Source organism: Capra hircus, chromosome 27 (genome assembly GCF_001704415.2).
Source record: "Capra hircus breed San Clemente chromosome 27, ASM170441v1, whole genome shotgun sequence".
NCBI classification, from domain to species: domain Eukaryota; kingdom Metazoa; phylum Chordata; class Mammalia; order Artiodactyla; family Bovidae; genus Capra; species Capra hircus.
In genome coordinates, this window is record NC_030834.1 from 38,472,887 (window position 1) to 38,486,724 (window position 13,838).

The 13,838-nt window shown below is 44.2% G+C and overlaps 1 protein-coding gene across 1 annotated transcript in view; it reads left to right on the forward strand.

Annotated features, from left to right (window-relative positions):
- Positions 1 to 13,838, forward strand: part of LOC102171684 (zinc finger protein 596-like) — a 30,208-nt gene that overhangs the window by 14,770 nt on the left and 1,600 nt on the right. The window contains exon 6 of the mRNA XM_018041810.1: positions 6,802 to 6,994. Within this exon, the coding sequence (XP_017897299.1) occupies positions 6,802 to 6,994 (193 nt within the window). The remainder of the gene's footprint in view (positions 1 to 6,801; positions 6,995 to 13,838) is intronic.

The following is a 13,838-nucleotide window of genomic DNA, read 5'->3' on the forward strand; positions in this document are numbered from 1 at the left end:
AAGTTTCCTCTGTTACTATCTGCTGCCCCATTTTCTTTGCGGCTCCTCTTCTGATTCCCTTTACTCAGGTCTGTGTACCTGTGTATTTGCCATCACGTCAGCCTTGTCTTCTTTAAAATTCTTTTTACTTGTTTTCTTTTTGTCTTTTGTGTTCCACACATGAGTGACATTGTGAATAATTTCTCTTAACAAGTCTTCAGATGTCGTTAGACCACAGGGAATAGATGATGTCACTTGGATAAGAAACTCTCGACAAGGTCATACAACCTTGGAGCAGCCTCAGCTCAGCTGGGAAAGGGCAATTCCTCCCTCACTGGTCCTCGGCCACCATCAGAGCTGCATCTCCCTCAGTGAGGGCATTCCTCCCCCACCTCTCTGATCCTCTCCTACAGAGAAGAGGAGCACAGCTGGAGTTTAGGATGGTTTGCTTTTTCAAGCTGGTGTTCAGCATGTCACTCAGAACAAAAGCCAGACCACCTAACCTGCCTCTTGAGAAATCTGTATGCAGGTCAGGAAGCAACAGTTAGAACTGGACATGGAACAACAGACTGGTTCCAAATAGGAAAAGGAGTACATCAAGGCTGTATATTGTCACCCTGCTTATTTAACTTATATGCAAAGTACATCATGAGAAACACTGGACTGGAAGAAACACAAACTGGAATCAAGATTGCCGGGAGAAATATCAATAACCTCAGATATGCAGATGACACCACCCTTATGGCAGAAAGTGAAGAGGAACTCAAAAGCCTCTTGATGAAAGTGAAAGAGGAGAGCGAAAAAGTTGGCTTAAAGCTCAACATTCAGAAAACGAAGATCATGGCATCTGGTCCCATCACTTCATGAGAAATAGATGGGGAAACAGTGGAAACAATGTTAGACTTCATTTTTTGAGCTCCAAAATCATTGCAGATGGTGACTGAAGCCATGAAATTAAAAGATGCTTACTCCTTGGAAGAAAAGTTATGACCAACCTAGATAGCATATTCAAAAGCAGAGACATTACTTTGCCGACTAAGGTCTGTCTAGCCAAGGCTATGGTTTTTCCTGTGGTCATGTATGGATGTGAGAGTTGGACTGTGAGGAAGGCTGGGCACCAGAGAATTGATGCTTTTGAACTGTGGTGTTGGAGAAGACTCTTGAGAGTCCCTTGGTCTGCAAGGAGATCCAGTCCATTCTGAAGGAGATCAGCCCTGGGATTTCTTTGGAAGGAATGATGCTAAAGCTGAAACTCTAGTACTTTGGCCACCTCATGGGAAGAGTTGACTCATTGGAAAAGACTCTGATGCTGGGAGGGATTGGGGGCAGGAGGAGAAGGGGACGACCGAGGATGAGATGTCTGGATGGCATCACGGACTCGATGTGCGTGAGTCTGAGTGAACTCCGGGAGATGGTAATGGACAGGAAGGCCTGGCGTGCTGCGATTCATGGGGTCGCAAAGAGTCAGACACGACTGACTGACTGAACTGAACTGAACTGATCTAGGTTGGTCATAACTTTTCTTCTAAGGAGTAAGTGTCTTTTAATTTCATGGCTGCAGTCACCATCTGCAGTGATTTTGGAGCCCAGAAAATAAAGTCTGACACTGTTTCCACTGTTTCTCCATCTATTCCCCATGAAGCGATGGGACCAGATGCCATGATATTTGTTTTCTGAATGTTGAGCTTTAGGCCAACTCTTTCACTTTCCACTTTCACTTTCATCAAGAGGCTTTTGAGCTCCTCCTCACTTTCTGCCATAAGTGTGGTGTTATCTGCATATCTGAGGTTATTGATATTTTTCCTGGCAATCTTGATTCCAGCTTTGTTCCTCCAGTCCAGCATTTCTCATGATGTACTCTGCATAGAAGTTAAATAAGCAGGGTGACAATATACAGCCTTGACATACTCCTTTTCCTATTTGGAACCAGTCTGTTGTTCCATGTCCAGTTCTAACTGTTGCTTCCTGACCTGCATACAGATTTCTCAAGAGGCAGGTCAGGTGGTCTGGGATTCCCATCTCTTTCAGAATTTTCCACAGTTTATTGTGATCCACACAGTCAAAGGCTTTGGCATAGTCACTAAAGCAGAAAGAGATGTTTTTCTGGAACTCTCTTGCTTTTTCTATGATCCAGAGGATGTTGGCAATTTGATCTCTGGTTCCTCTGCCTTTTCTAAAACCAGCTTGAACATCAGGAAGTTCATGGTTCACGTATTGCTGAAGCCTGTCTTGGAGAATTTGGAGCATTACTTTACATGTGAGATAAGTGCAATTGCGTGGTAGTTTGAGCATTCTTTAGCATTACCTTTCTTTGGGATTGGAATGAAAACTGACCATTTCCAGTCCTGTGGCCACTGCTGAGTTTTCCAAATTTGCTGGCATATTGAGTACAGCACTTTCCCAGCATCATCTTTCAGGATTTGAAATAGCTCAACTGGAATGCCATCAACTCCACTAGCTTTGTTCGTAGTATCTGTATCTGAACATTTGGAACTTGCCTAAGGGGCCTGACTCTGCTCTGCAGAAGGTGCACCCATCCTGAGATGAGTCTAGTGGACTCTGTGGAGTCTTTCACTATAAATCATGGAGCGAGACATCCATGAATGTGTTTGTGTTTCTTTCTATGTTACTATAAATTTTGTTTTAAATTTTTCTTTCTATATTTTTAGAGATTTCTTTGTATATTTATTCTTGTATAGAATATACAAAAAAAACTACACAATCATCTCAAGAGATGTAGAAAGATCATTTGGTCACATTCAACATCCTGGTCAGGCAGACCCTGCACCCAGCTCCAGCAGGGCCTTCCTTCTGTCCTAAATCAAATTTGCATAATCACCTCTAGGTCAAGATCCATTATATATGGATTTAATATGCTCTTACATATTACAGGCTGTTGGATGTAATATGCTATTTATTACGAATTTTTGTATCTATGCTCATGAGGAAATTTGTGGTTTCCTTATAACGCATTATTGGATTTTGTTATCGTGTAATACTGGTATGAAAATAGTTGGTATGAAAAAATAGTTTGAATAAGTTCCCACCTTCCTTTTTAATGATAATTTTAGTAGGACTGATATATTGTCTCCCAAAAATTTTCTAAAATTTACCATAGAATAAAACATTTTCTTTCAATTTTAATAAAGTTCTACCATAGAAGACATGTTTTATGTGGTTTTATCTCTAAGCCTTGAAGAGGATCTGAATATTATTTTTACTCAAGATAGATTTTGTAATTGAGGAAAAGAGGAGCTTCAGGGGACCTTATTAAAAACACAGAATCAGGCCCTCCCAGATCCGCACATATGCACATTGACAATGCACCGTGTGAGTGTCATGCGTAGAGAATATGATAAGCATTTGTACTGGTTTATTCTCACTCTGGCCACACTGGACTCAGTTGGTGAGTTGCAATGTGTACATACGCCCGAATCCTCCTTTCAGGTAGAGCTCATTGTCTGTTCTGAGGCCTGGGCACCGGGCTTGCCGCTGCGCTGAGGTCATCAGACGAGCAGCAGGGTTTGAGAAGCACTGGAGGTGCTGGGCAGAGATCACCCACCTCCCCGGCTGCCTCTCTTCTCCAGCAGGAAAAGACCTGAGTAGGTCCAAGAACAGCCACTGAGCCACGTGGAGAGGACTTCCTTGGAAGAGCAAACTGTGCTCCTTCCTTCCTACAGAGCAGCGGTTGGGGGAATCTCCTCATTCTGCAGAGCCCTGCACCTCAAGGGCAGGGAGCCGCTGGCTGAAGGCACAAGGGGATGAAACTGTCAGGGAGACAGCTGGCACTCTGGGGCTGGGCCCAAACCTCCCCAAACTTCTGAGACTGTCTTTCTCTGTGACCTGGGTCACAGCCTATTCCTTTTACTCCCTTGTCTCAGGATCTAAATCCTCCTCATTACGTTCTTAGATTCTCACAAAACAAAACATCATCTGATCTTCAACTTTGTCATTTCAAAGGCTCTGAATGGGCCTGAGAAATGCTCTATTTTATGGGATCCTCTGAGCATCACAGGAGTAGAGAGGAGTCTGTCACAGAAGCCAGATGAGATTAGAATTATTAGGGATGGGCTGATATTCTTGGGCCTGAGCCTCCAGAGGACAGGGCTTCAGGACACAGGACGGTTTTAGTTAGATGGCACAGATCGGGGCTCCATCAGAATACGTGCTGTCAGCTATGAGAAGATCGTGGTCCTCCATCCACCCAGGTTAAGGTACGCAGCTCATTAGCCACACTTGACCCAAAATATTTAGAGTAAGAAAAGAGGGGTTTAACAATCCCCTACTTTCAAAACAAAAATAATCTTTCAAATAGCCCAGGGAGGAAAGATAATGAAAAGTGTGAATTGACAATATATATATAAAAAATGAAAAAGTATGTGATGCTATCCATATTTTTTTAAAAGGTATATGTCTTAGAAGACACAAGGAGGAAATCATTGGCCCTTCAGAAGTATACATTTTTTTTCTAACTTCACCCTGAAGATGGGGGTGATATTGCTCTTGGCTTTCTAGAAAGTGTCACCACCTCCACCTACCTTCTCAGTATTTCCTCTATAGCTCAGAAACAAGAAGCCAACACTGCCCCAAACTGAAGGGCACTTATGGCACCCTAGGGGCATTTAGGGCACCCTAGGACCCCTTGCACCTCTGGACACATTCTCAGTCCCCTCACTGGCTCAAGAAGTTCTGCTACTGCCCTAGAAGGCACAGGGTGCCAGCTGACCTGTTCAGCAACCACAGATTTGTCTAAGTCCCATAGGAAGCCCTCAGGTTGAATAATCAACCACAAAACTCATTCATAATAAGGAAAAAGGATGACTACTATTACTAATAAAATAATGATGAATGCTACTAATAAAATAATAATGACCAACAATGATAACAAAAGTTGAGGGCCATCATAAAGATAATAATAGTACCACCACTATCAATAACAATAAAAATAAACCTTAAGATCATGAGAGATTAGAATAGAGACTCTCCTCTACAGATGACAAGGTACTAATTTCTGCCCTCATGGGATATTTGGATTTCATAGTGCAAGGTCTGCACAAAGGAAAGAAGAGGAAAAAAAAAAGCAAAATGTTGCAGCAAAGGAAATAACCATGGAGGAGGAGGACACAGGTGAACTTGGGAATCCTGGCACAAACCCTAGAAGACAAGTCCTGCAGGGCTGTCCTATGGGACAGCTACAGAGAGACTTTGGTGCTGAGACTGCCTACCCCTTCATCCCCACCCATTTCGGAAGTTCCACCCAGGAAGTGCATGCACGGAGTGCAGACCCCAGACCCACACCCAGTGTGCAGAAGCTCCAGCTACACCCACAGGAAGCCCCGCCATCATCTCAGCCCTCACACTTAAGTGCCCTCCGCCAGCTCTTCCTCCAGAGCCCTGGGGGTCCACACAGCTGGCTTCTGGGTATCTCAGCAGGGGGCTACAGGCAAGTGTCAGTGACTGTTGTTCCTGGACCAAACAGGAGGCAGCAGAGGCCACCACAAGCGGTTCTAGAACTCTGACCAGCCAGGCACTTATCTGCACTCGCTCAGGCTGAGGGTCACCACCCCTTTGCCTCTCAGCACAGCTCCATTTCCAGGTAAGTGTTCTTGCCATTTTCTTAAGCACTCAGATAAAAACTATTGGCTACTCATATGTGCCCCCTTTAATTATAAATGTCATCATGGCTCCATGCTTTGTCTCTCATTCTTCTATACATGCATCCTGTTTTAGTCTGGAAGCTCAGTTAGCCTCTATTACTGCAACAGCTTTCTTCTAAATAGATTGCTTTGTCAATTTAGTTACTCCTCCTGGCCAGTTTTGTTTATAAACATGGATTCTAACTTGGCATAGATTAAGGTGTGCAGTTTACCTTTGTGTGCTGCATAGAGGCACGCACAGACACACGCACACACACCTGTACACAGAATGTTGCTGTCAATCATAAAAGCCAACCACGAGATTTACTCAGACAAGAGCACTTGGAATACTCTAATGTAAGAGCTAGAAAGGAGCGGAGAGATGATCTAAGGTGACATTTTCCATCGATTATTGCAGAATATACTCCAAAATTGGTACCTGGGAACTGTGTTAAAAATGCAGACGTCTAGGCTCCACTGCACCCTACCAAACTGAAACTTCCTGGAGTGGGTCCAGGTGTCTGCATCTTGAAGCATCTTTCCCAGTTGTTTTCATGCATGATCAAGTGTCTCCTGATCAAGCTGCAGCAGATCTGAATCTATGCAGGTGCTGCTGAGACTCCAGGAAGGCGGCTTTCTGCTGATGTCTGGACCTCTAGTGAGGGGCTGGCCTAGAGACTTGGACCTGAACCCTGACCTCCTGCCTGTATGTCCATTTCCCTGCCCCACCAGCGTCTGACCTCATGAGGTTCTGAGAGTGAATGACCACGGGATTCAACTTCCTCCACCCCGAGGAGCAAAGCCTAATCTCAGCAACAAGCTCACACCTCCCTGGGAGGCAAGTGTCTGTTAAGCAAACTCACATGGTGTCATGAGTACATTGTGAGCAGAGCACCGTGGGCTTTCTAACCCGGAGGGAGAGGCGATTGATCGTGAGGATGGCTCTTAAAGCCTGGCAAGAGCTCACTAATGTCTAGTCATTGACAAAACCAGCCCCACTCACTTGTCCCTGAATACAGACGGCTTCTCGCTCAGACCCTTTAATCTGGAGCCAAAGCACTTGTAGCTCATGTTCCCATATAACACGGTTTTCTGGTCCAAAGTGTGCGCCCACAGGCTCCCAATGCTCTGAGTGTCCCACGAAAGGAGGAATCTCCGGCTTCCTGCGAAGGCCGCTCTGGCGCAGAACAGCTCTGCGCGGAGCCCTAAGGAGGCGGAGGTGCGCGGACATCCGCCCCGACGCCCCGCTGCAGCCGGAGCCGCGGACCGAAGTGTCCTCTGCCTCTTGGAGACGAAGCCAAGCGGTCTCCTCTCTCCAGCCATGAGCACTGCTGTCCCCCTGCTCACCATTCTCTTCCTTATGAGCCACGTTCCACCAGGTAACAACAACAACACAACCTGGCTGACGCTTGGTAAGAGAAGAGTGCCTGAGACCTTGAGCGGATCCAGTGATCAGAGCAACGTCACCATCACCTCTGCCTGAGGAGGGGTCTCGTGGGAAACCGGGGAAGACCCGCAGCCTCCTGACTCAGTCGCTCCTCACAGCGACTCTCAGTTAGACAATGCGAGGTCAAGGGCGTTTCAAGGGTGTTTCAAGGGCTTAAAAGAAACCCTCCTTGCTCCAGCACTGAAGATGAATTATTTAGGCAAGTTTGCTAGCAGTTTCCAAATCTAGGTAACAAAAAACAAGGCATCGTTCTGCTAAATTTTGGTCTCCAAAATTCCTCTACTTTCAGCAAAAATTAGTATCCTAAGATACTGATATAAGAGCTATGCCAAAGCTACAGGGGCCCAGGCAGGTGGATAGGTGAGGGTCTCCTTGAAAGGCCTATTCTGAGTCTGAGAGCCCACTAACCCAGTGCACCCACTGCTGGTCTTTTGGCTTGATGATGTCCCTGAAGGCTCCACCCCAACCCCGGGCCTCCTCTTTCTTTTCAACATCTGTTCTCCTGGAATAGAACTCAAACACAGAGATGAAGATGGCACTGCCGTGGAGTCTACCCACCTGCATGCTGTGTGGTACGCCAACACCCATCACAGGGGCAGGCGCAGATGTTTATCTCCAGGACCTGTTGATCTGTGAGGGATGAGCGACTCACCGCTCTACGTCAACAGGAATGTCTTGTCTTTTCCTGAGAATTCAAGGTCTCAGGGTTGGGAAGGAGTCTGAAGGTTCACAGATGGGTGAATGTGGACAGTCCTCGTATAAGGAGCTGTAATCCCGGCCCTTTCATTCATCTCAGATCCCTCGTGGAGTGTGGGGCAGTGGATATATTTCACAGACAGGCAAAGTGCATGTGTGTGTACACACACACATACAGAGAATGTTACTATTCTGGGAATAAGGAAAAATCCAGATGAAAACCTTGAACACACAGCCTTACTTAGTACTAATCTAATCCTATAATTTTCCTTCCAAAGCCTGCTCCAACCATCAGATTCTCTGAGGCTTTAGTGCCTGGAGCTCTCATCCCCTGGGACACTTACGCTGTCTTTATTTCAGTCATGTTTTATTTACCTCTGGCTCTCACTTAGCAAACCTCTTCTTCATCCTCGGGCCAACGCTCTGTTTTGAGAGCTAGTTGACTGTTCCCTGGACTGTCTAGCCACAAAGATGACTGGACCATGATACCTTAGAAGTCAAGGGCCATCATATCTTTTTTTCTTTGGAAGCCTGCTCCCCAGTAAGGGCCTCCCATTCAGTGGATGCATAACAAATATCAATTAGTGGTTGTTTTATGAATGGTAAAGAGTTAAATTCAGTTTAATCCATTTGACTTTCGTTTGAATTCAATGGACTTTTGTTGAATTGCTACAAATGCCCTACACTGATTTGAAACTATTCAAGAGTTGGCTTTTGTGTTCTGGAATAGAAAAATCTAGAAGTGCTGGTTTTGAGACCTCTTTTAATGCCAGCAAAGAGCTTCAGAAGCTGTCTTGGGAAAGGTGCTCTTTGTTACATATGGAGACTGCTGAGATGAAGCCACTTTTGAAAATGAGCCCCTCGTTGTGTGTGACCCATCTCCAGAACACTAACATATTAGGCCACAAGTCAAATATGATTCAGTGTTTTTAACAAGCATGTGTATTCAGCCCTTGAAAGTGAAAGTGAAAGTCGCTTAGTTGTGTCTGACTTTTTGTGACCCCATAGACTGTAGCCCGCCAGGCTCTTCTGTCCATGGAATTCTCCAGGCAAGAACACGGGTAGGTAGCTAGTCCCTTCTCCAGGGGATCTTCCCAACCCAGGGATCAAACCCAGGTCTCCCACATTGCAGGCAGATTCTTTACTGTCTGAGCTATTAGGGAAGCCCGAGAATAATGGAGTGGGTAGCCTATTCCGTAAGAACTCAATGTATACAATGATTCCTGCAGCAGGTTGCAACCCAGAAGAGCAGCACCAGGGAGAGAAGCAGTGAGTGCCCCCTCATGATGCAAGAAATGCTGCCGTGGGCGCTGTCTGCACATTACATACGTAGGAATATCGTTTCCTTCCCCCAGAAGTATATCCTCTCTAATAATGTCCTTGTGTACATTATCTTTTGGATCTGTATTTCAGTTCCACTTTTGAAAGATACCCAAACACACAGAAAGACAGCTTTCTCTAAAAAGTTTTTTCAACTTTAGGAAAATGAGCAGTACAAGACTCATAACAAATAAAGACTGCCTTCTGCCATCAGTGTCAGGAGATAACAGGCAGTGAGAAAGACAGGAGGAGCTTTGATGTGTGTGAGTCCCAGAGCGAGGGCAGGGCTGCCCATGGCTAGCCTTTCTTTTATTAGATGCACTCAATATTGGCAGATTTTACCAGAATGCCCCCAATCCTAATTTTATGTGAAAGCAGATTTTAAAGGGCTTCCCTGGTGGCTCAGGGGTAAATAATCTACCTGCTAATGCAAGAGACATGGAATCATTCTCTGGGTCAGGAAGATTCCCTGGAGGAAGAAATGGCAACCCACTCCAGTATTCTCTCTTGGAGAATCCCATGGGCAGAGGAGCCTGGTGGACTACAGTCCATGTGACAAAAAGGAATCAGACATGACTTAGGGACTGGGCAACAGATTTTTAAGACATAGAATAACAGTGAAAAATCTATACAAGTCTGTTTCCAGATACTCCCTCCTCCCACGTAATTCAATAAAATTCAAGGAGACCAGTAGACAGTAACCATCACCCTCTTCTCTGTGCAGACAGGACCAGTTTCAAGGAGGTCTGTGAGCATCCAAATAGGTCCTGCCAGGAATTCTGCCTTAACTCGGAAATCCATTTTGTGTGATGTCTGGATGGCCAACAATGCTCCTTGCCCATGGTGAACATAACTCAAGTTGGCTGCACTACACCCAGAGTGCCCTGAAGCCCTCCTGAAGTTTTTTGTTTGTTTTAGATGTTTTATTCTCACTCTCTTGTGCTGGTCAACTAAAAAGATGCACAACTTGACAGTTGTGGTTTAAGTTTTATTTTGGTGCAAAATGACGACTACCACCTGGGAGACAGCACCTCAGATAGCTCTGAGAGACTGCTGCAAAGAGACAGAGGGAGAAGGTCAATATATAAGATTTTGGTGAACGGGGAGTTCAGTGCAATCAGGCACTCATTTTACAAAAGGTTTTCTGCAGCTGATATCATTATGAAGGTATTTAGTGCTTTTTTAGATACGAAGAGATGCAAGGGTTGGGATCATAAAATCAGTTCCTGAAAATATGTGACTATCTAAAGACCTGTCCCACCAGATTTCCTGGAGCACAGAGTGCCTCACTCCACCCTGGACTCCCTCAGCAGATGTTGAAGATCAACAGCTGCGGCAGCACAGGGTTCCATCTCCACAAAGGCAGACGGCAAACGCCCCACTTGTTATTCAGTTCCTGGCAAATGCTCTTGGCAGGTGCCAATTTGTAGTTGACATTCTCTTTCACTCTTATCTCTCTTCTGTCTTTCTTCTCACGGGGATTCTTAGTGAGTTCTCAATAAGCAAAGAACACAGAACCTGTTCTAAGAATCCTGTGATGTATCCTCACTTGGCTGTGGTTTGGTTTCCATCTTTTTATCTGGCCTGGATGAGCTCCGGTTGGGGGCCAGGAACTTTCTCTCACCTCCTGTTTTTACCTGGCCCTGCAACTCTCTGCCCTTCCTCTGGGGAGACGAATCCCTTTTCCGACTTGGAGAATGCAGCGCTTCACTCCACGCAGCCTCGCGGGGTCTCCTTCCTGACCAAAGGGCAGCTCACGGGAAATCTTCCCGGACGCCACCAGCAAGCTGAATCATGCACAGAATGACACCCAGATAAAGGACAAGTTCTTCTCACACCCTCTTCACAGCCAGTGCTCTGGGTCCCACCTTTTCCACATTTTCAACAATACTTTTTCTCTTTTATTTTTCTGACAATAGCCATGCTAACAGGTGTGGATGATATCTCCTTGAATGCAAGATTTGACTGGCATTTCCATTTTGGGTGATGTCTGGATGGCCAACGATGCTCCTTGCCCGTAGTGAACATACCTCAAGTCGACTGCACTACACCCAGAGTGCCCTGAAGCCCTCCTGAAGTTTTTTGTTTGTTTAGATGTTTTATTCTCACTCTCTTGTGCTGGTCAACTAAAAAGATGCACAACTTGACAGTTGTGATTTAAGTTTTATTTTGGTGCAAAATGAGGACTGCAGCCTGGGAGACAGCACCTCAGATAGCTCTGAGAGACTGCTGCAAAGAGACAGAGGGAGAAGGTCAATGTATAAGATTTTTGAATAGTAATGTTCAGCAATTTCTCATGTAACTATTAACCTCTGGTATGGATTCTTTGAAATGATGTCTATTCAGGTCCTTTGCCCAGTTTTATATTTATCACTGAATAATTACCACAGTAATTCATAATCAACTGAGATAGTTAGAATTTTTTTGCATATGTGATACAAATTGTTAAGATCTACTCCCTTATCAACTTTCAATTATATAATAAAATGTTAACTATAGATATCAGGGTATATATTAGATCTCCAGAATTGTTAGGTAGTTAGAATAGGAAAAGGGAGCCCAAAACAGACTGGTTCCAAATAGGAAAAGGAGTACGTCAAGGCTGTATATTGTCACCCTGCTTATTTAACTTCTATGCAGAGTACATCATGAGAAACGCTGGGCTGGAAGAAGCACAAGCTGGAATCAAGATTGCCGGGAGAAATATCAATAACCTCAGATATGCAGATGACACCACCCTTATGGCAGAAAGTGAAGAGGAACTAGAAAGCCTCTTGATGAAAGTGAAAGAGGAGGGTGAAAAAGTTGGCTTAAAGCTCAACATTCAGAAAACGAAGATCATGGCATCCAGTCCCATCACTTCATGGGAAATTGATGGGGAAACAGTGGAAACAGTGTCAGACTTTATTTTGGGGGGCTCCAAAATCACTGCAGATGGCGATTGCAGCCATTAAATTAAAAGATGCTTACTCCTTGGAAGAAAAGTTATGACCAACCTAGACAGCATATTCAAAAGCAGAGACATTACTCTGCCGACTAAGTCCGTCTAGTCAAGGCTATGGTTTTTCCAGTAGTCATGTATGAATGTGAGAGTTGGACTGTGAAGAAAGCTGAGTGCTGAAGAATTGATGCTTTTGAACTGTGGTGTTGGAGAAGACTCTTGAGAGTCCCTTTGACTGCAAGGAGATCCAACCAGTCCATTCTGAAGGAGATCAGCCCTGGGATTTCTTTGGAAGGAATGATGCTAAAGCTGAAACTCCAGTACTTTGGCCACCTCATGTGAAGAGTTGACTCATTGGAAAAGACTCTGATGCTGGGAGGGATTGGGGGCAGGAGGAGAAGGGGACAACAGAAGATGAGATGTCTGGACGGCATCACTGACTCGATGGGTGCAAGTCTGAGTGAACTCCGGGAGTTGGTGATGGACAGGGAGGCCTGGAGTGCTGCGATTCATGGGGTCGCAAAGAGTCGAGTCGGACACGACTGAGCGACTGAACTGAACTGAACTGAACTGAAAAGAAAAAAGAAAGGAAATGGAACAAAAGAATACCCAAGGACCTGAGGGAGAACCACAAGTGAAACAGCCTTCCTGGCTAGCCTGATTTATATAGAGCAGGCTCAGGGGAAAGAGATGAAACATATAAAAAGAGGAGCCAAGATTGGGCCTCTCCTTTGGGGTCAGCCCACCCTCATGCCTCAAGAGTGTACTTTCCTTTGCTTGCCAAATAAAATTCTGAGCTTTAACTGAGCTGTAACACTGGACCGCTGTTTCAAATCTCTGCTGTAGTGAGACAGAACCAAAGAAATTACACAGCACCCCCTGACAGAACTTGTTCATCTTATAGCTGGAAGTTTGTATCCTCTGACCACCTTCACCCATTCACCTGACCCCCAACAACCGCCAATCTACTGTGGTTTCTATGAGTTTGAATTTTTGTTTTTCAGATTCCATATATAAATGAGATCATATGGTATTTGTCTTTCTCTGACTCACTTCAGTTAGCATACATTCTCAAAGTTCATCCATGGATTTCTTTCTTCTTTTTCATGACCAACCAATATTCCATCCAGGGACTTTTTTTTCATTTATTTATGTCTTCTTCAATTTCTTTATTATTGTCTTATATTCTCAGTGTATAAGTGTTTCAATTCTTTGGCTAAATTTATTCCTAAGTATTTTATTGTTTTAGATGTTATCACAAATAAAATATTTTCTTAAATTTTCAGAGTTCATTTTTAGCATATAGAAATCCAGTTGTTTTGTATGTCGATTTTGTATTCTGAAACTTTACTTAGTTCATTTGTTAGTTCTAACAACCATTTATGGAGTCTTTAGGGTTTTCTATATGTAAGATCATTTCATTTGCAAACAGAGGCTATTTTAAAAATAAAACTACCACATGATGCAACAATTCTGCTTCTGGGGTTTTTTTTAAGGATATAGAAATGCTAATTCAAAAAGATATCTGCACTCCCATATTCATTAAAGCCTAAGTGTCCACTGGTAGATGAACAAATAAAGAAAATGTGATATATATTAGGTGTATGATGAAATATTAAACCATAAAAAGAAGGAAATCCTGCCATGTGTGACAACATGGATGGACCTTGATGGCATTATGCTATGTGAAATAAATTAAATACTGTATGATCTCATTTATATGTGGAATTCAAATGAGAAAAAAAAACAAAAAGGCAATGAACTCACAGATTCAGAGAAGAGATTGGTGGTCACTGGAGTGAGGGTGTTGGAGGTGGGT